At 46.3% G+C, this 20,811-nt stretch overlaps 1 protein-coding gene across 1 annotated transcript; it reads right to left on the reverse strand.

The window, feature by feature from the left end:
- Nucleotides 1–17,587: 17,587 nt before the first annotated feature.
- rprma (reprimo, TP53 dependent G2 arrest mediator candidate a) lies at nucleotides 17,588–17,899 on the reverse strand (the record flags this gene model as incomplete). Its single annotated transcript, XM_084161356.1, has 1 exon — nucleotides 17,588–17,899. The coding sequence occupies one exon, from the start codon at nucleotides 17,897–17,899 to the stop codon at nucleotides 17,588–17,590; it is 312 nt and encodes a 103-aa protein (XP_084017482.1).
- Between the last annotated feature and the right edge of the window lie 2,912 nt (nucleotides 17,900–20,811).

Genomic DNA, 20,811 nt, shown 5'->3' on the forward strand with positions numbered 1-20,811 from the left:
GCAGGTACAGTCGGTCCGTCCGGATCTTGGGAGGAACGTATCCAACGGCAGGCGAGCAGGATCCAGGAGCTCGGCAGCGCAATGGTGCGGTTGGTGAGTACATTGGAGCGATGGGAGAGAGATGGCGTTTCTACACCTACTCCAGCCACACAACTCACCCGACCTCCAGCGACGGTCCCCTGCAGGGAGCACTTTAGCGTGTCGATGCCCAGTCTGGGGCCGGCAACCAGCCCAACTACAGGGTTGGAAACCACCTCTACATCGGGGCCCAGGGTGGGCACGACGTACAGCCCCGTTTTGGAGCTGGAGCTCCTAAACGTGTCGGTGCCCAGTCTGGGGCCGTCAACCAGTCCTATTACAGGGCTGGAATTTTCCTCTGCATCGGTGCCCAGGCTGGGCATGGCCTTTAGTCCTGCTCCAGAGATGGTGATGGATATGGGTCTGGAAGTTTGCTCCACTCCGGAGCCAGAGCAATCTGCTCCACCGGTGCCTGATCCAGCTCCGGTCAGCGGCTCCATTCCGGAGTCAGAGCATTCCGCTCCACCGGGGTCCAGTCCTGCTCCGGTCAGCGTCTCCACTCCGGAGCCAGAGCAATCCGCTCCACCGGTGCCCAGTCCAGCTCCGGTCAGCGGCTCCATTCCGGAGTCAGAGCATTCCACTCCACCGGGGTCCAGTCCAGCTCCGGTCAGCGGATCCACTCCGGAGCCAGAGTAATCCGCTCCACCGGTGCCTGATCCAGCTCCGGTCAGCTGCTCCACTGCGGAGCTAGAGCAGTCCGCTCCACCGGTGCCCAGTCCAGCTCCGGTCAGCGGCTCCATTCCGGAGTCAGAGCATTCCGCTCCACCGGGGTCCAGTCCAGCTCTGGTCAGCGGATCTACTCCGGAGCCAGAGCAATCCGCTCCACCGGTGCCTGATCCAGCTCCGGTCAGCTGCTCTACTCCGGAGCCAGAGCAGTCCAGTTCGGTATGGTCCGTACCAGCTCCTCGCACCAAACCAGTGGTGCGTGTATCCAGTCCAGTACGGCCCGTGCCAGCTCCTCGCACCAAACCAGTGGTGCCTGTCGCCAGCCCGGTAAGCCCCGTACCAGCTCCTCGCACCAAACCAGTGGTGCGCGTATCTAGTCCAGTAAGCCCCGTAACTGCTCCCCGCACCAAACCTGTGGTGCGTGTATCCAGTCCGGTACGGCCCGGGCCAGCTCCTCGCACCAAACCAGTGGTGCCTGTCGCCAGCCCGGTACGCCCCGTACCTGCTCCCCGCACCAAACCAGTGGTGCGCGTATCCAGTCCGGTACGGCCCGTGCCAGCTCCTCGCACCAAACCAGTGGTGCGTGTATCCAGCCCGGTACGCCCCGTACCTGCTCCCCGCACCAAGCCAGTGGTGTGTGTTCCCAGTCCGGTAAGGCCCGTGCCTTGACCCCGCACCAAACCAGTGGTGCGTGTCTCCAGTCCGGCACGGCCCGTGCCTGTTCCCCGCACCAAACCAGTGGTGCATGTATCCAGTCCGGTACGGCCCGTACCTGCTCCTCGCACCAAACCAGTGGTGCGTGTCGCCAGCCCGGTACGCCCCGTACCTGCTCCCCGCACCAGGCCAGTGGTGCGTGTTCCCAGTCCGGCCCGGCCCGTTCCTGCTCCTCGCACCAGACCTGTGGTGCGTGTTCCCAGTCCGGCCCGGCCCGTTCCTGCTCCTCGCACCAGACCAGTGGTGCGTGTCCCCAGTCCGGCCCGGCCCGTTCCTGCTCCTCGCACCAGACCAGTGGTGCGTGTCCCCAGTCCGGCCCGGCCTGATCCACCAGTGCCTGGTCCAGCAACGGTCAGTGGCTCCACTCCGGAGTCAGAGCAGTCCGCTCCACCGGGGTCCAGTTCAGCTCTGGTCAGCGGCTCCACTCCAGAGCCAGAGCAGTCCGCTCCACCGGGGTCCAGTTCAGCTCCGGTCAGCAACTCCACTCCAGACCCAGATGTCAGCCCCTCTCCAGGGTCGGGGCCTCCCACACCAGGGTCCAGACAGGGCTTGGTGCATCGTGGGAGGAAGGAGAGGGGAAGCATCGCGCCGAGGTCCAGACCAGACCAGGGGCGCAACGGGGAGGCAGAGAGGGAGAGGTCGTCACGCCCGGAGCCGGATCCGCCTCCGAAGCTGAATGCCCACCCGGACCCTCCTCTGAGTCAGGTTGGTGCGACCGGAGTACGCACCTTTGGGGGGGGTACTGTCACGCCTGGCCTTGAGAGGCCGGTTGTCTTTAGTTTGGTCAGGGCGTAAGGATCTATGTTAGTATTTCTATGTTTAGGATCTAGATGTGTATTTCTAGGTTTGGCCGGGTGTGATTCCCAATCAGAGGCAGCTGTCGCTCGTTGTCTCTGATTGGGGATCATACTTAAGTAGCCTGTTTGCCTACCTTAGTTGTGGGATCTTGTTCTGTGTTTAGGCTTGTATGTGTATAGCCTGAGGACTTCACGTTATGTTGTTTCTTGTTTTGTTTATGTTTATTGAGTTTAATAAACATGTTCGCATACCACGCTGCACCTTGGTCAACGTTCGTGACAAATTTTCCCAAAATATACAGGTTTTTCAGAAATCCTGGTTGAAGGGTCTGGATTTCCTGCTTCTTATCCTGCTTAATCTTCTAACCAGGATTTCTGGAAAACCTGGGAATTTGAATTTTGCAACCCCTATCTTTGCTCTGCACTTGCTTGTCTCATTTAGTATGATGAGGGTTCATCATGGACCAGCAGCCTTGCTGCCTTAATAACCTCTTCTGGATGTAAGCCGCTGCTTTAATGGAAGCATACATTGATGTTGTGATGGTGGTGCTCCTCCAGACCCAGGCGATAATGGATCCTAGGCCAGCCCACAATGGGGACTGCTTCCGGCACAGTGAGAAGCAATTTGAGGAAGTTCAATAAGTCATTACCTGTAGATGTTTTATCATGAAGCAGAACTAGGCAGCGGCCCATTAAGCATGGCATTCCCAAGGTAGGAGCTCTACCCTGGAGCTCTTAAACACAAGACACTTTGCTCAATTGGCAAATCAGATTAAAGTGTCTATTCTATAGCCTTTGTACTGTTGGCATGGTGTACATTGACAATTTCTTATTTTAAGAAGCTGGATCAGGCACCGGTGGATAATATGGAAATATGTATTATTTGGGTGCAGCATGAGACCAACCATAGCAGTTGAGACTACAATCTCCTGACTGAATCTGAACTGTAAACCGATACAGTCATTATCTTCGACAGAGTCTAGCTTTTTGCCAAATTCACCTAGCTGTTCACCAAATATGGAGTGCTGAAAGCAGTGAGTCTGACATGTTTTTAAAGGTTCGGAGTCCAACTGTTGTCCTTTTAGGAGGTTAGGTTTTTGCCAAAGGTTGCACATTAATTGTACAGTGTGCTGAGTGCAGCTGACAGCTGGGGAGCACTGGAGTGCACTGAGAAGCCAGCCAGGACACCACTGGTTTTCAGCCAGGTCCGATCTGTCACTAGAGATTTCCAAGGCGAGGTCTGAGCAGAACACAATTCATTATTGTAACATTGTTCATCCATGACTTCATTGGCGGGGAAGTGTGGAAATATGACATTTAGTATTTTTGGATCAAGCTGTTACTAATGTTTATTAAACTTTGTTTCTGTTTGTTGACTTGTTTTTTTTTTGTCCTAGTTTGACTCCTGTCTGAGTTCTGTGTTTAGCCACGCTTGTGAACCACCTGTTTGTAGTGTATAATAAATGCATTATAGACAATACATTTATTCTGTACAGGTTGTTATATGCCATCGGCTGTTACACAGTGCTGAGAGATTTATACAGTAATGCACTTTGCATTATACTATGCGCTATGCAGAAGACCTTATACATTATTACACACAGCTGGCTCATAGCTATATCCTTTGTTCCTTGTTCTTTCAGTTACAAATATGACATATCCATGAGCAAAAAGCAAAACAACATTTAGAATATTAGATGGACAGCATGGAATAACAATGGTAATCTACAACGCCTTACAGGTAATATAATTTCTAGGCACAGTATGTATTTTACCTGAAAGAGATGCTTCTGTGAAAGGACTAATGCATTCTCGGACCTGCAGCATCTGTAGTAATGTTTCACCTCACACTGAACTGATCTGAGCATCTTTTGCTAGAAAAACATCTTCCTTCTGTCTAGACAGGGGCTGGATGGATGACATGTGGTGCGAGAGTGAGTTCTGCATTTCTGATGCCACGATGCACCTGTAGAGGGATGAAGGTCTCCTGGAGGGTCTCATCACTTCTACCCAGACTGAGATGGGCTGTCAGAGCACCGCTGCGCTCGGCACAGAGTGAGCTCCAGGCAGTACCAGTACCGTCTCAGAGCAGAACCTTTTGCAAATAAATACATGTTCCAACACACTTGCGTCATGGTGACAGCTCTGAAGTGGATTGAGAGACAGAGAGAGAGAGAGAGAGAGAGAGAGTGAGACGGGGAGGCAAGGATAGAAAGAAAGAGGAGGGATGGACTTCAGGCTGCCCAAATAACAGTCATCTCGGCCTGAGCATCTTTTGAAAAAATAACTACTGTATTGGAACAAAATTTATTTTAACAGCTCCCAGTTGTAAAGTTTATGCACCGAAATGTGTTGGAGTACGTGCTAGCACAGGATGGGGTCAGAGAAGGCATTGCTTTTCATGGATTCCCTCTCTCTTGAGAGATAATAAAATGCCTGAACTCCTACTACTGTGTCACGAATTCCGCCGAGGCTGCTCCTCCTCCTTGTTCGGGCAGGCTTTGGCGTTCGTCGTCCCCGGAGTACTAGCTGCCACCGTTTGATGTTATCTATGTTTGTTTGGTTTTGTCTGATTAGTGCACCTGTTCCATATCACGTCTTGATTATGTCACCTATAAGTTTCCTTTGGTTTTGTTTGTAGTTGTGTGTCGTTGTACTCCTGTCTGTTGGTGTAGGTTATTTGTTTTCTTATTGTTAGTGCTGTTCGCACTTTACGCACTGTTTTGCGTATTCGCTCGCCTCCTGTTATTGAGGCCCGTTGGATTTTGTATTTTGCTTCTGTGACTATTAAAGTCGGATCAACTAAGCTTCTGTGTCCTGTGCCTGACTCCAACACCGCATCCACATCAGCCTTGTGACAGAACGACACACCTTTACATGGAGTCAGCAGGAGCAGCGGCGGCGACCGAGTCGCTGGAGGATCGGGTCAGCTGCCAGGACGCCATGATCCAGCAACTCGGCTCCGCCATGCAGGAGGCTATGAACACCCTGCGCCGATGGGAGAGGGGAGGCCTGCCCACACCTCCTCCTACATTACCACCACCATTGGCCAGCCCCACCAGACCAGCTCCGGAATCCAGTGGGATTCGGCTCTCGCCCCCGAGGGCGTGTGATGGCACCGCAGCCGGGTGTCAGGGGTTCCTCCTTCAGGTGGAACTCTACCTGGCCACCATACACCCGGCGCCCTCGGGATACGAGAGCGTTTCCGCCCTCATCTCCTGTCTCTCCGGCAAGGCGTTGGAGTGGGCCAACGCCGAATGGAGGGGAATAGACGCCGCCACCATCAGCTACGCGGAGTTCTCCCGCCGCTTCAGGGCAGTTTTCGATCACCCTCCTGAGGGTAAAACGGCGGGGGAGCGTCTGTTCCACCTCCGACAGGGGAAGAGGAGCGCACAGGAGTTCGCCCTGGATTTCCGGACGCTAGCGGCGGATGCGGGGTGGAATGAGAGGGCCCTCATCGATCACTATCGGTGTAGCCTGCGTGAGGACGTTCGTCGAGAGCTGGCCTGCAGGGACACCAATCTGTCCTTCGACCAGCTAGTGGACATGTCCATCCGTCTGGATACCCTGCTGGCCACCCGCGGACGTCCCGAGATGGGGCCGTCCATTCCATCCCCCAGCACCTCCGAGCCGAGCCCAATGGAGCTCGGGGGTGCTGGCGCCAGAGAGAATAGGAGAGAGAACCCGAGGAGGGCCGTCCCCTGCACCAGCTGTGGCCGTGGAGGACACACTGCGGCTAGGTGCTGGGGAGGGTCTCCGAGGAATCGAGGCAACAGGTCACGCACTGGGGAGTCATTTCAGGTGAGTAGGCGCCCCACTCACCCAGAGCTCTCTGTTGTTCACTTGTGTATACCTGTGGTATTTCCTCAGGTTGCATCTCATTCCCAGCATAAGGCGCTAGTCGATTCAGGCGCAGCTGGGAATTTTATTGATCGGAAATGTTGTTCTAAGTTAGGGATTCCCCTCCTGCCCGTTGATGCACCCTTTCCTGTCCATGCCCTAGATAGCCGCCCGTTGGGATCTGGGTTGATTAGGGAGGTCACAGCGCCACTAAAGATGAAGACGCAGGGGGGTCATGAGGAGATTATTCAGTTGTACCTCATTGACTCTCCTGCACATCCTGTGGTGCTGGGGCTTCCTTGGTTAATCACCCATGACCCCACCATTTCGTGGCAACAGAGGGCTCTCAAGGAATGGTCTGGCCAGTGTGTTGGGCGATGTTTAGGTGTTTCCGTTGGGGCGACCACGGTGGAGAGTCCGAACCAAGTGCCCGCAATGCACATTCCCCCTGAGTATGAGGATTTGGCACTCGTGTTCAGCAAGACGAGGGCGACGCGATTGCCACCTCATAGACAGGGAGATTGTGCGATAAACCTCCAGACAGGTGCGGCACTTCCGCGGAGCCATGTGTATCCTCTGTCTCAAGAGGAGACGGCGGCTATGGAAACCTACATAGCGGAGTCCCTGAGACAAGGATACATACGGCCCTCCACTTCCCCTGCGTCCTCGAGTTTCTTTTTTGTGAAGAAGAAGGAAGGAGGTTTGCGCCCGTGTATTGATTATCGTAGTCTCAATCAGATTACTGTGAAATACAGTTACCCTCTACCTCTGATTGCGAGTATGACTGAATCATTACGCGGAGCGCGTTTCTTCACAAAACTGGATCTCAGGAGCGCTTATAACTTGGTGCGCATTAGGGAGGGGGATGAATGGAAGACGGCATTTAGTACCACCTCAGGTCATTATGAGTATCTTGTCATGCCATACGGGTTGATGAATGCTCCTTCAGTCTTCCAATCATTTGTGGACGAGATCTTCCGGGACCTGCATGGGCAGGGAGTGGTAGTGTACATTGACGACATCCTAGTGTACTCTGCTACATGAGCCGAGCATGTAGCCCTGGTGCGCCGAGTGTTGGGTAGGCTGTTGGAGCATGACTTGTATGTCAAGGCAGAGAAATGTCTGTTTTTCCAGGAGTCCATCTCCTTTTTGAGTCATCGGTTGTCCGCGTCAGGGGTGAAGATGGAGATTGACCGGGTGTCAGCCGTGCGTAACTGGCAAACCCCAACCACTGTTAAAGAGGTGCAGCAGTTTTTGGGTTTTGCCAATTACTACCGGAGGTTTATCCGGGATTTTGGACAGGTGGCAGCTCCCATTACGTCCCTGCTGAAGGGGGCCCCGGTGCGTTTGCAGTGGTCGGCTGAAGCGGACAGGGCGTTTCGTAAACTGAAGGACCTGTTCACTTCGGCTCCGGTGCTGGCGCACCCGGACCCCACTTTAGCGTTCCAGGTAGAGGTGGACGCGTCAGAGGCCGGTATTGGGGCAGTACTATCGCAACGCTCCGGCACGCCTCCTAAGCTCCGTCCTTGCGCCTTTTATTCTAAGAAGCTCAGCCCGGCGGAGCGTAATTATGACGTAGGGGACAGGGAGCTGTTAGCCGTGGTTCAAGCCCTAAAGGTGTGGAGGCATTGGCTTGAGGGGGCTCAACACCCTTTTCTCATTCTGACTGACCATCGCAACCTGGAGTACATCCGGGCAGCGAGGAGATTGAACCCTCGTCAGGCTAGGTGGAACATGTTCCTGACCCGGTTCGTTTTTAAGATCCCAGAACGGTAAGGCAGACGCCCTGTCCCGACGGTATGACACAGAGGAGAGGTCCATTGAGCCCACTCCCATACTGCCGGAGTCTTGTCTGGTGGCACCGGTGGTGTGGGAGGTCGATGCGGAAATTGAGCGGGCGTTACACACCGACCCTACTCCCCCAGAGTGTCCAGTGGGTCGGACGTACGTGCCGCTCGAGGTCCGTGATCGTCTCATCTATTGGGCTCATACGTCACCCTCCTCTGGACATCCAGGTATTGGTCGGACAGTGCACTGCCTTAGTGTTAAGTACTGGTGGCCAACATTGGCTAGGGATGTGAGGATTTATGTCTCCTCCTGCTCGGTGTGCGCTCAGTGTAAGGCGCCTAGACACCTGCCCAGGGGGAAGTTACAACCTCTGCCCGTTCCACAACGGCCGTGGTCTCACCTCTCGGTGGACTTTGTCACGGACCTTCCCCCCTCTCAGGGGAATCCCACTATTCTGGTCGTTGTGGATCGGTTCTCTAAGGCCTGTCGTCTCATTCCAATGCCGGGTCTCCCTACTGCCCTACAGATCGCTGAGGCTTTGTTCACCCACGTCTTCCGGCACTACGGGGTTCCCGAGGATATAGTGTCTGATCGGGGTCCCCAATTCACCTCTAGAGTCTGGAGGGCATTCATGGAACGCTTGGGGGTCTCGGTTAGCCTTACCTCGGGTTACCACCCTGAGAGTAATGGGCAGGTGGAGAGAGTGAACCAGGATGTGGGTAGGTTTCTGAGATCCTATTGCCAGGGCCGGCCAGAGGAGTGGTCGGGGTATATCCCCTGGGCAGAGATGGCTCAGAACTCTCTCCGCCACTCCTCAACTAACCTGACCCCTTTTCAGTGTGTGTTAGGTTATCAGCCGGTTCTGGCACCATGGCATCAGAGCCAGATCGAGGCTCCTGCGGTGGATGAGTGGTTTCGGCGCTCGGAGGAGACGTGGAACGCTGCCCACGTCCATCTGCAGCGGGCCATCCGCAGGCAGAAGGCGAGCGCCGACTTCCACCGCAGTGAGGGCCCAGTCTACACCCCTGGAGATCGAGTCTGGCTCTCGACTCGAAACCTGCCCCTTCGCCTGCCCTGCCGGAAGCTTGGCCGGCGGTTTGTGGGGCCATTTGAAGTCCTGAGGAGATTGAATGAGGTGTGTTACAGGTTGCAACTGCCTAGTGACTATCGCATTAACCCCTCATTCCATGTGTCTCTCCTCAGGCCGGTGGTAGCTGGTCCACTCCAGGAGAGTGAGATAAGAGAGACCCCTCCGCCCCCACTGGACATCGAGGGGGCTCCGGCGTACTCAGTTCGGTCCATCGTGGATTCGAGACGTCGGATGGGGGGTCTACAATATCTCGTGGAGTGGGAGGGGTACGGTCCGGAGGAACGGTGCTGGGTGCCTAGGAGGGACATTCTAGATCCATCCCTCCTGACTGAGTTCCATCGCAGTCATCCTACGCGCCCTGCTCCACGTCCTCCTGGCCGTCCCCGAGGCCGGGGTCGGCGCACGGCTGGAGCCGCGCGTCAAGGGGGGGGTACTGTCACGAATTCCGCCGAGGCTGCTCCTCCTCCTTGTTCGGGCAGGCTTTGGCGTTCGTCGTCCCCGGAGTACTAGCTGCCACCGTTTGATGTTATCTATGTTTGTTTGGTTTTGTCTGATTAGTGCACCTGTTCCATATCACGTCTTGATTATGTCACCTATAAGTTTCCTTTGGTTTTGTTTGTAGTTGTGTGTCGTTGTACTCCTGTCTGTTGGTGTAGGTTATTTGTTTTCTTATTGTTAGTGCTGTTCGCACTTTACGCACTGTTTTGCGTATTCGCTCGCCTCCTGTTATTGAGGCCCGTTGGATTTTGTATTTTGCTTCTGTGACTATTAAAGTCGGATCAACTAAGCTTCTGTGTCCTGTGCCTGACTCCAACACCGCATCCACATCAGCCTTGTGACATACTGGGTCTGCAGTATACCCCCACCAACACAACAGGTTTATTGTACAGTCTTGTACAAATTATTACCACCCTTGATAAAGATGAGCAAAAAAGTCTGCATAAAATAAATAATACAAATACTGAGCTATATTGTATGTAAAAAAGAAAACACAATTATATTATTTTATCCTAATACAATTGCTCGGAGAAAGAAATGTTGTTTAATTAACAAGTAGTAATAGTTTTTCTCAAAAAGATAGGGGTCAACATTATTGGCACTCTTGTTTTCAATACCTTTCAATGCCTCCTGGGGCCCTTATTAAGATGAAAGGCATCATGAACTTTACCCAGTACCAGGACATTTTAGCCAAAAACCTGGTTACCTCCATAGCCGCGGGAAGCACGGGTGCCGAGGGTACTGCAGCACCCCCTGAAAATTCGGAATAAAACCAAAATATTAATAAAACAATTTTGGGGGGGAAGAAACTTTTTTTCACAATAGTAGTGCACTGGACCTTTACTAGTCCTGTATTAACGGACCGATATAGACGTCTGTAGTGCAGGCAAAAAAAGGTACTTGTATAATTAAGAATAGTATATTGCAGGATTCAAAAGTTGGAATTGTAAGAGTTGTTGCCTCTGTGATCGTCATTCTAATGGAATCCAGAAAGAACAAAACCCTGTCCTCAAACATTTACATCAAAAGGTGCAAAGTTATGGGCAAAGACCCAAAACATCCACATCAAATTAAATTAAATATTTTTCTTGATCAAATAACATGGAAAACAACCACTTTTTGTGCAATATTTATGTACCAACCTTACAAACCACTTAATGTAAATGTACATTACTGTATTGTACATAGGCTGGTCATCTAGGTTTATACCTGTAGACTTTCCATCACCATGAAGAAAAACAATGCGCAATACAGTAATTGATTGAGTATTTGAGACATCAAGTGGTTTGTGATGATGTGATGATGTGGCTCAGTTGGTAGAGCATGGCGCTTGCAACGCAAGGGTTGTGGGTTCGATTCCCATGGGGGACCAGTACGAAAAAGTATTAAATGTATGCACTCACTACTGTAAATTGCTCTGTATAAGAACGTCTACTAAAAGGAATGAATAGACCATTTCAGTTTTGACATAGAAATAAGTTGCATTTGCAAAGTATTTCAAGAAACTGGAAAACGTATATCAAGTAAGTATTTTTTATATTCCACAAGTATTATCAGATTAACTGTTTTTGTGCAGATAATTATCAGACTCAAGTTACAAATGATGGTAAACACTCAAATACAAACACATTTAGTTTAACTTTTTTCTCAAAAGTAGTGCACTTTTTTTTTTCCAGCACCCCCCCCCCCTTCTCTGAGCAATCAATTAGCATAAAATAATATAATTGTCCCCATTTTTTTTGCATACAATATAGCTCAGTATTTGTATTGTTTATTTAATACATTATTTTTTACTTATCTTTATCAAGGGTGCCAATAATTTTAGACCCACTACGCTACTTAGGTGTTGGACAACACAAGTGATCAAATATAAATGAGCGAAGGGATAAACAGCAGAAAGACGATGGTCATGTGCACTGAGAAAAGCCATGGATAAATAATGCATATTTCTATTAAACACCTTGTTGTTTGATGAGGATTCCCTCAGTCACACCATTTATTATTGATGCCACTACTGTTGGTAAAACCCGAAAGGGATTGCAAACTGAAGCTTTTCTGTTCAATCATTGTTCTGTTGTGTAACTCTAGATCTGTAAAATGATTTTATTTATAAAAAAATGTAATGGCCACCACAGTATACATGTGAATGCGAGTTGCTGTAATCACGAGAGAGGATGTTTTGTGTAGGTTAAGGTCTGTCACTTTAAAATGGGGAGGACTGGAGGATTTTTTAGAGGTATCATGAACGTCATGGAAAATCTGTAGAAGTAGACTATGCGTAAACAGTACTCCGGTGTTCCCTAAAAACTATAAACTATAAACATATTAGTGTTTAGACAGAATAAACACCACTATGCGTTCAATCAACTGGGTGGTCTCGCCGTAGCATTAAAAAGGTTAAAAAAAAAGTTTATCTGAGGATTAGAAAGTAAAGAGGCTATAGGCCCTCTTAAACAGCCAGCTGTGCTCAAAGTTATGTCCAGAAAAGGAATGAATATGTAGAAGTGTTTATCTCAAAGCAAGAGTAGTATAATATAGTAATAGTTCATTCTCTGTGATGAGTTTATGATAAAAGTGAAAACTAACTGGCACAGAGTCGGATGATCATCATGAGATCGATACACCCACAAACACTCTTACTCTAGAATTGGATTTCAAGATCAATATCACATTGACATAATAGAACAGACTTTTAAAGCAACACGCACTGATTGTTGTGTGTGATATAGTGAGGAATGGGTGGTATACTGCATAGTGTTCACTGTAAATTGGTGGGGGGAGGGGGGTGCTGAGAATGTTTTGTCAATGGGGGGGGGGGGCAACTGATTTTTACAGGGGGTGCTACAGCACCCTTACTTCCTGTGGCTATGCTTGAGGGCGGTTTCCCGGACACAGATTAAGTCCTAGACTAAAAAGTAACTCCATCTGAAATTATTTTGAGTCTAGGAGGACTAGGCTTGATCTGTGTCTGTGAAACTGACTTGAAAGGGGTATCTGTATAGCTCAGCAAAAATGACAACTACATGAAGTGCAATCACTTTGTATCTATAAAGTTCAGTAGGCTACAGTATTTTTCTTTTGAATGCTTCCAAGGGTGAAATGCATTCTTTTCAATATTCTACTGTAGTCAATTTCATTTTTCTAATTTTGTGACACTTAAAACCAAGAAGTTACACACACTAAATCCCTTTGATATTTCAGTGGGAAACAATCTTCCCAGTGCTGGCACCCATCTGAGATGAGATATAATTGAATTGTCCTCCAAAACCAGTCCAAAGAGATTTGTCATCGTCGCTTGAATCCCACAATTACTGATGTTGTTGGTGAATCATTACGCAAGGAGACAAGGAGACCCAGTGCTTATTTTATACTCACTACCTCTGTCTCTCTGTGACAGGAGTCTCTGTGTGTTTCTCTCTTCGACTCAGACTCAGCCAGCATGATATGGCCTTTTGGAGTAGTGTGAGAAGGGGACCCAGTGCCAATGAGGTGCAGGAGTGAACAGGGGAGATGATTGTGTCTGTCATGCCGCAATTTGGAGCTGTCAGTGACGATCGAGATCATTGACTACCTCCACCAATCAGCAGAGCTCTGCACCAATCACCAGGACTATTGCAGGCTCAGACCTGAGGCCTTTTTTTAGCCATAATCAACACCCTGGAGATGCCCTGTCCCTCAACACTAGTCATTGGCTGCGTCCCAAATGGCTCCCTATTCCCTATACCCCTCAAATTGCACTCTGAACCTCAAAGCTAGTTCCACTGCTTTTTTCATTGTTCCCCTCTCATCTGGGACTGATTTAGACCTGGCACACCAGGTGGGTGCAATTCATTATCGGGTAGAACAGAAAACCAGCAGGCTCTGGACCTCGTAGGGTAAGAGTTGAATACCCCTGCCCTATACAGTGCCCTACTTTTGACCAGGGCCCACTATGTAGGGAATATGGTGCCATTTGGGACACAGACACATAGAGCAGCAGATGCACATTAGGGCCTGGGAGGTGCACTTTGGTGATTTGATGCCCAACACCATGGGCTATAAATAGCTCTCTGAAACCAGACTGGGGATTCACTGTTTCTGGGTGTAAACGCTTCGGTCATTGATTCATATTGCTGCAATTCCTCATGGCAATGTTTTTTGACAGACAGCCAGACCATGAAGCAAGAATCCCTAATGCAGTATTATACTCTCAAGTGCATGGATTCTACATTTTGCTCTGTGTATACCACCATACCATTAGATCCTCCATAAATGACTATCTTGAAACAGAAAACTGCCAGAGATTCAGGATGAGATGGGCTGCTCTCACGCCATGCTCCAGAGTATTGCTGTACTGATAGTAACAATTCAAGATGTCATTTCATCAAATCTTGATCTAGAAGACAACCAATACACAGTACGATTGTCTGTTGCTACTTTCCTCCTGTTCATATTGATCATCACCACCCTATATTATGAATTATCACCAATACATTACAATTATTAGTTGCATTTCTAGCCTGAATTAGTCCTTGTGAATGAAATCATCAAACGTGTCTGCAAAAGTATAGTACTACAGACCGTCTGCATCACAGTGTGAGATCCCCCCACTAGCTCAGTGACATCATTACAGTGATGCTACAGCAGACAGCAAATTGTTCTCTGCTGGATATTAAACTCCTGCACAACATTCTCCTGCGAGCGATTCACAGCAACTCGTTAATGAAACAATCACACTGCGCTGAAGAGGAGGTTCAATATTATATCCAGAAAATCATACAGCCTACTATTGTGATCTTAAATTAGACATCTCAACAAAGTCGCTGCATGATTATGTTTTCTGTTGGAGAAATGAGGCTCCTGTAAAATGGTGTCTCTGTGTGTGTGTGTCTGTGTGTGTGTGTGTGTCTGTGTGTGTGTGTGCGTGCATGCGCGCGTGTGTGGACATGTTTAACTAGAATAGTAAACGAACAAAAATGTGATCAACTGGGGACGTTCTGTTAGTCCCCACAAGGTCAAATGCTATTTTCTAGGGGGTTTAGGGTTAAGGTTAGAATTAGGTTTAGGGTTAGGGTTAAGGGTTAGGGAAAATAGGATTTTGAATGAGACTGAATTGTGTGTCCCCACAAGATTAGTTATACAAGACCGTGTGGGTGGGTGTGAGTGTGTGCGTGCATGCCTGTGTGTGTGTGAGATGCGGTTCATTCAAGGATTTGGACTATAAATCCACACTAAGACTCATCAATAGGCAGAAGTGGAACTCATTATCAAAAGCGATGGACTACCTTAAGCAAGTAAGTAAACATGTAGGTGTGCTTTTATTTTCCTTAGTGGAATATCAAGTATAGCAGGGGCACTATTCAATCAAAACCGGCACCCGGTAATTGCCATTTTTCCATTAAGTTTTTTTCTTCTCATGACTCTTGATTTATAATTTGAATGTGGCTCCTCACCAATTAGCTATTTAATGTGAGCTTTACACACACACACACACACACACACACACATACACACACACACGCACACACACACACACACACACACACACACTTTCAAAGGCAGTTATAAATAGGTGTGGCGTGCTCCAGCTGCCTGTTCTTTAATCAACCCTGTCTGTTGAGCCAATACCTTACTTAATCTCAGCCCTACAGGTTACAGATGCATACGACCCCATTTATAAAGGAAATTACCAAGTATTGCAATCATTCAAATAAATGAAAGAAATGTTTAATAATGCAATGAATGATTATAATACAATACAATTAAATACAGGAAGAGAGAAGATGTTTCGATGAAAGTAACAAAAATTATACAATCTTAAATTCACTTTAATAACTGGATAATGCTAAACATAGCTTAGGTTAGGTCAGTTTTCACAACTCATAGGCTACCACTAATTTATTCAGGGTAATCTAATCATCCATATCTATATGACTACTGGCTGACCATTTCAACTAATGGGTAACACTTCATTGAGTTAACTCAACTTCATTGAGTTACTCAAGAGTATGGTGTTGAATGTATACTCACATTCAACCAAATTGACACTTACGCATGAGATACTATTAACATTTTTGTGCTTATAGGATTTTATCTAGGGAAAATGGCAACATCATGAATTTCTCTATAATGACTGCCCATAAAATGCTTAATGACATAGTATTAGTTTGAAAGACCATTTAACAAACAAAATGTCCTATTTGTAATTAATACGTGAGATAGAGAGTGGCTGGGGACTTTGTTCGGAGACGCACCCCGTAGGCTAAGCTGCCGTCCATCAATCATAAAACATCATAATGGGCCATGTCAAATGAAATTCAGTTAACTCTGATGGGTCGCCAGATTGATTTGTCCTCAACCACCAGGCAGGCAGGAAGCATGATTTTGGAGGAAGTAAAACGACTGTAGTTGCTTTTTAGTTTTAACTCCGTCCATGGAGCACTGGGACACAGGTGGCCTATCAGAACGCAGCAGATTGTGCTGTGGCTTCGTCCTCCTTGGTCTGGGTTGACAAGACAAATCATTTTGTGGAGGTGCTGTTTGGTTCCCCCTGGGGAGCTGGGGGTGGTGCTGATGCCCAGATGAGGTGAGCCAGGAGCAGAACAACAGATGCTTTCACTGAGGGGAGAGAAGCCGCACAATGGTCTATACAGGAACAACTTCATAATGCAGACAGAAAATGTCAGTCACTGCAGTGCAATAAATAATAGTGTGCATAAAATGACATGTATTTTAAACCATCTAAACCACACAAAAAATGTATGTTTATATAATGAATGTAAATAATGTGCATATAGCCTAAGTCTAAGACAGTAAGACTGTAATAAAAAAACATCCGTCCTTCACTTCAGAGAGAATGAATTGATCAAAGCAAGATAAATCCTAGCGGATTAACACCATACATTTGTCAGCTGATCATGTTTAAGGTCCCCAGACAAATGATGGTCTAAATTCTAATTTTGGTCATACTGCATATCCTACACCCTATGAATAGTTGGGTTGTTTTTAACCCAGCATTTAGAGTGTATGTATTTCCTGAGCATCTGATATGGAACAAACACAGTCAGGCAGGTTTCCATTAAACCTCAGAATGATCAATGGGACCAGGCCGTCACACATCAATTGTGGAAAAAACAACCCTTATCATCACATTGGTTTCAGTGTTTCACCATTGGGCTACAAGACACATCTCCATTCTCTTTCAATGTGCCCTGTCAAATGAATGACATTTGCACACTTTGACTAGAATATACAACAAATATATATTTTGCAATATTAAAATAATAAAAATAATAATATATATGTATTGGTGCTGAAGAAATGTTATAATTTGAAAGGCTTTGTAATAAGAATGATCTCAATAGAATATAATAATATATGCCATTTAGCAGATGCTTTTATCCAAAGCGACTTACAGCCATGCATTCATTTTACGAATGGATGGTCCCGGGAACCGGACCCACTACCCTGGCGTTACAAGCGCCATGCTCTACCAACTAGGCCTACTGTAGCCCTGATTGTCTCAAATTAACACTGAGAACAGATTGATGAAAATGCTGAATCAATCAAAAGGAAAACGTGAACATAATTAGGGGATTCATTTATTCCAATAAACAAAGATAGTGTTGTTGATTTAGTATTACATCTCCACCTTTCATGCATTTAACCACTCATTATTTACAAATGTTCAATAGGAAACGCGTAAGGCACATTGATTAAATCATTATACTGTCTTGCATGTGTGCAAAAACACATACGATATGCATTTTTCCCCATTGCTTTAGCAATATGAGACAGTATTTGAAGTTTAAAACGATTGTCACTTTGACAAAAAGGCTATAACAATTAGAGAGCGTCTAGATATTAAATTACACAAGTGTTTGTCAAAAAGTGAGAGCTAATTTCGGCTAATTCCTGGAGATGTGTGTCTAAAGGGTCTAAGTACAGGCCTGTTGTGTCCTACATTTTTGCCAACTGTCGAGAACAGAACAATAGAAACTAGTTCTTATGTAGATACTTGACCATTCATGTATCTCTGTCTCTGTCTCTGCTGTTGGTGAAAAGTGGATTCATCATCTGGGCATCAGTGGTAGGACAAGTCATTTTGACAAAGTCTCCCAAAGCGCTCTTTAGGCTACTAATATGCACCAACAATGACTGCTTCTACCTCTTTGGATGGTCTTCTGTCCGTCACCAAAAAGTTGATCATTCCCTCTGACTTGATGAGAAGGTTGCAGCCCAAAAAGAATATACCGAAAACCACCGTGAGCGATAACACGCACATAACTGCTATCTGGACAACTCTCATGAGAAAGAGACTTCTCTCATCCGGAGTCGCCGCCACGAAGCCATTATCAGTCACCACTGATGAAAAGTTACAGCAAAAAATCTCCTCAGTCTTATTGAAAAGTCCTGTACTGTCCGTTTGATTGAAAGCGGTAGAATTCATCTCCACTTTTCAATTTTCAGTTGGCACCACAAATAAGAGGCAAAAGAGCACTTGACAAAAATTCCAGAGAAATTCCCCACAACTGCAGAAAAAGATGATGAGTGAGTAAACACCTTTAAATCAGGTAGGCCTATAGTTGTTCTGTTGTGTATCAACCTGCTTTGGCATCGCATTACTTGTTCCCTCTTCCCAGCCTCAGTGCATTTATGATGTTACTTACAGCAACCCGTGGTTATTATACCTGGTTGGGTGAAACCATTTCAGGATGCACAGGAGACTGCTGTTTTCCAAGAGCATACAGCAATAGCGCCGCCATGAGCATGATCCATGAACCATGCGTAATGCGTAATTGGATGGCTGAAAACCATGCGCCTTGTCATTCCATCCATTCCATTCATGGGAAAAAGTCATGCAATTTGGTGAAAACGTGCAACTTTGGATTACATTTCCAAAAATGCTATGATTTTGAATAACGTAGTTGAGCAAATATTTATTGTAGCCTACCATTACAGTCTTTACCACTGTCGAACCCGCGTTCTTAAGCCCTGATTTCATAGGTGCGCACAAGGTGCTTGATCTAGCTTGCACGACGCGCAGGGTAGTCGGGGTTGTTGCTTTTATTTTGGAATCATTCCATTGGTCCTAATGGACGTGAAAGCCAAACTCTGTCGTCCCTACACTTCTGGCGAGCTAAATCAAGTGCACTTTATGATCAATACTTTTATTGACATCTAGTGGATGTCATGTAGGGTATCTAACATTAATTAATTACTTATTATTATTTATAAATGTATAATTTAAGGATTACATGCATACATTTTCGTTTTCCAATGATATCCAAACGCATCAATTCTGGTCTGAACTATGCATATCTTTTAAATGATTATTATGCCCAATGTTTGGACAGAACTATAGCTCTAAGACCTAGCCTACTGTACATTTGCTGTATTGATATGAATGCCTGACTTTTAAAATACTTTTAAATGTAATGTGTTTCTGAAGCTGAAAGATGACTGGATGTTCCATTATTGGGATAATAGACACTTGAACAATATTATGCATGTTTTAGGCCTATTGTAGGCTACACCTCTGGCCATCCCTGGTTCGCAACTACCGGTAAATCATCAGCAGATGGCAGTATTTTATGCTATTTGATGGAGAAAGTGACACCATTGTATGAGAACAGAGCTGTGCCAAGAAAGTCTAGGTTACAAAGCTGGCATACTCAACACGTTATCTGAATATCAATTCAGTTTTGTTGTGATCATAATCAGGGCCAGAATGAGAAATGATTAATTATTCTGGGTAATATTGGTTTGTAATGTGCAAAATGTGCTATAATCTAGGTTTAACTGGCATATAATTATTCATATAGGCTATATTGACCCATTACTCGGGAAGCACCAAACTACAATCACACAATTTCAACCGAGTTATAACTATTTATTCATGATTTATACAGCCTACATTTGTACTAATAATTAACTGTGTATAAACTACAGTACTTACATTTTCATATAGCCAACACATCATTCATATTAAAGTTAAAAGTAATTGATAGAATATTAGAATAGATATAAACGCATTGTAGGATAGTTCTATACACTGAGCGTATGAACACCTGCTCTTTCCATGACATAGACTGAAAAGCTATGATCCCTTACTGATGTCACTTGTTAAATCCGCTTCAATTAGTGTAGATGAAGGGGAGGAGACAGGGTAAAGAAGGATTTTCAAGGGGTGCAACTCAATATTAGGAAGGTGTTCTTAATGTTTTGTACACTCAGTGTCTGTAGTACAGTTTTTGAGTATTGTGCGTAGGCTATTTCCCATGTGATGGACACGGAAAGAAATACATTTACCAGACGTCCTTGATGCTCTGAGCAGGACTTTATGATCGACAAGACTTACAGCCAATCACGGATGACAAAAATGACATTTGCCAGTACTGCTTTCAAGTTAGACTGTACCAGAACGTATTGCTTGTCCGTCCGCCGTTACCCGGTTATATATGATTCTTTTGGAGAATAGGTGGATACAAAGACATCATTTTGCGGTGCATATCAAATAGAATACAAGGGAACTCGTTTACAATGTATCGGTACGTGTCGGGTCTGGACGACTGCGGTGCATTCTGAAGAGGGACAAGGAGTAATAGGTATCAAGCAATAACGGTTGCCAACCAGCAACATCATAGGGACGTGAAATGATGCTCTTCATTCATATACAGGTTTCCCGTTTTCGGGACCTTTGGATTTATTCTTTGATTTAAATATAATAATATCGAAGTAGCCTAATAGGCCTACCATTTCATGCAATCAAAAATTATTTGTGAATTAGGCTATTAGTGTTGTTAACCCAATGCAACATGTTGTTGGCAGTAGAGACTTCATCGTTGCATTAACTGATTCACAGAATACGTATTTTCTGTAAGTATTGAAGTTTTGTTATTTTTACTGTAGCCTACAAAATTACATTTTATGAATGACGGGTTTTCATCAGCATTCATACAATGTCGTAAGGTGGCTACAGAATAAATGTTCGTTTGGAATATAGCCTAGTGTTCCATCTATATATTAAGTCTAGACTGTCAATTAGATATTACAGGACATGTGGGTCTTCTTGTTTGATTGAATACTAATACATATCTGCAACATTTGTTGTAACATTGTTACTAGCATTCCAATTAGAATATCTTAGTCTTGGCTGTAGAATGCAGGCCAAAGTTGTAGCCTGGATATAGGCTACACCTGTCGTTCTGCAGCTGTTTGAAGTCAATAGCCTACTCATCCATCATAATGACTGGATTATTGTGGAGGTCAGATATCATAGATAAAATGTAGTCATAATTTACCTCTAGAGATATTGCTGTAATTTAGGGTTGGGGTCAATTCGAAGTTAGTCAATTCAGG

The sequence above is a fragment of the Coregonus lavaretus genome (assembly GCF_964263955.1).
Source record: "Coregonus lavaretus genome assembly, chromosome: 5".
In the NCBI taxonomy this organism is placed as follows: Eukaryota; Metazoa; Chordata; class Actinopteri; order Salmoniformes; family Salmonidae; genus Coregonus; species Coregonus lavaretus.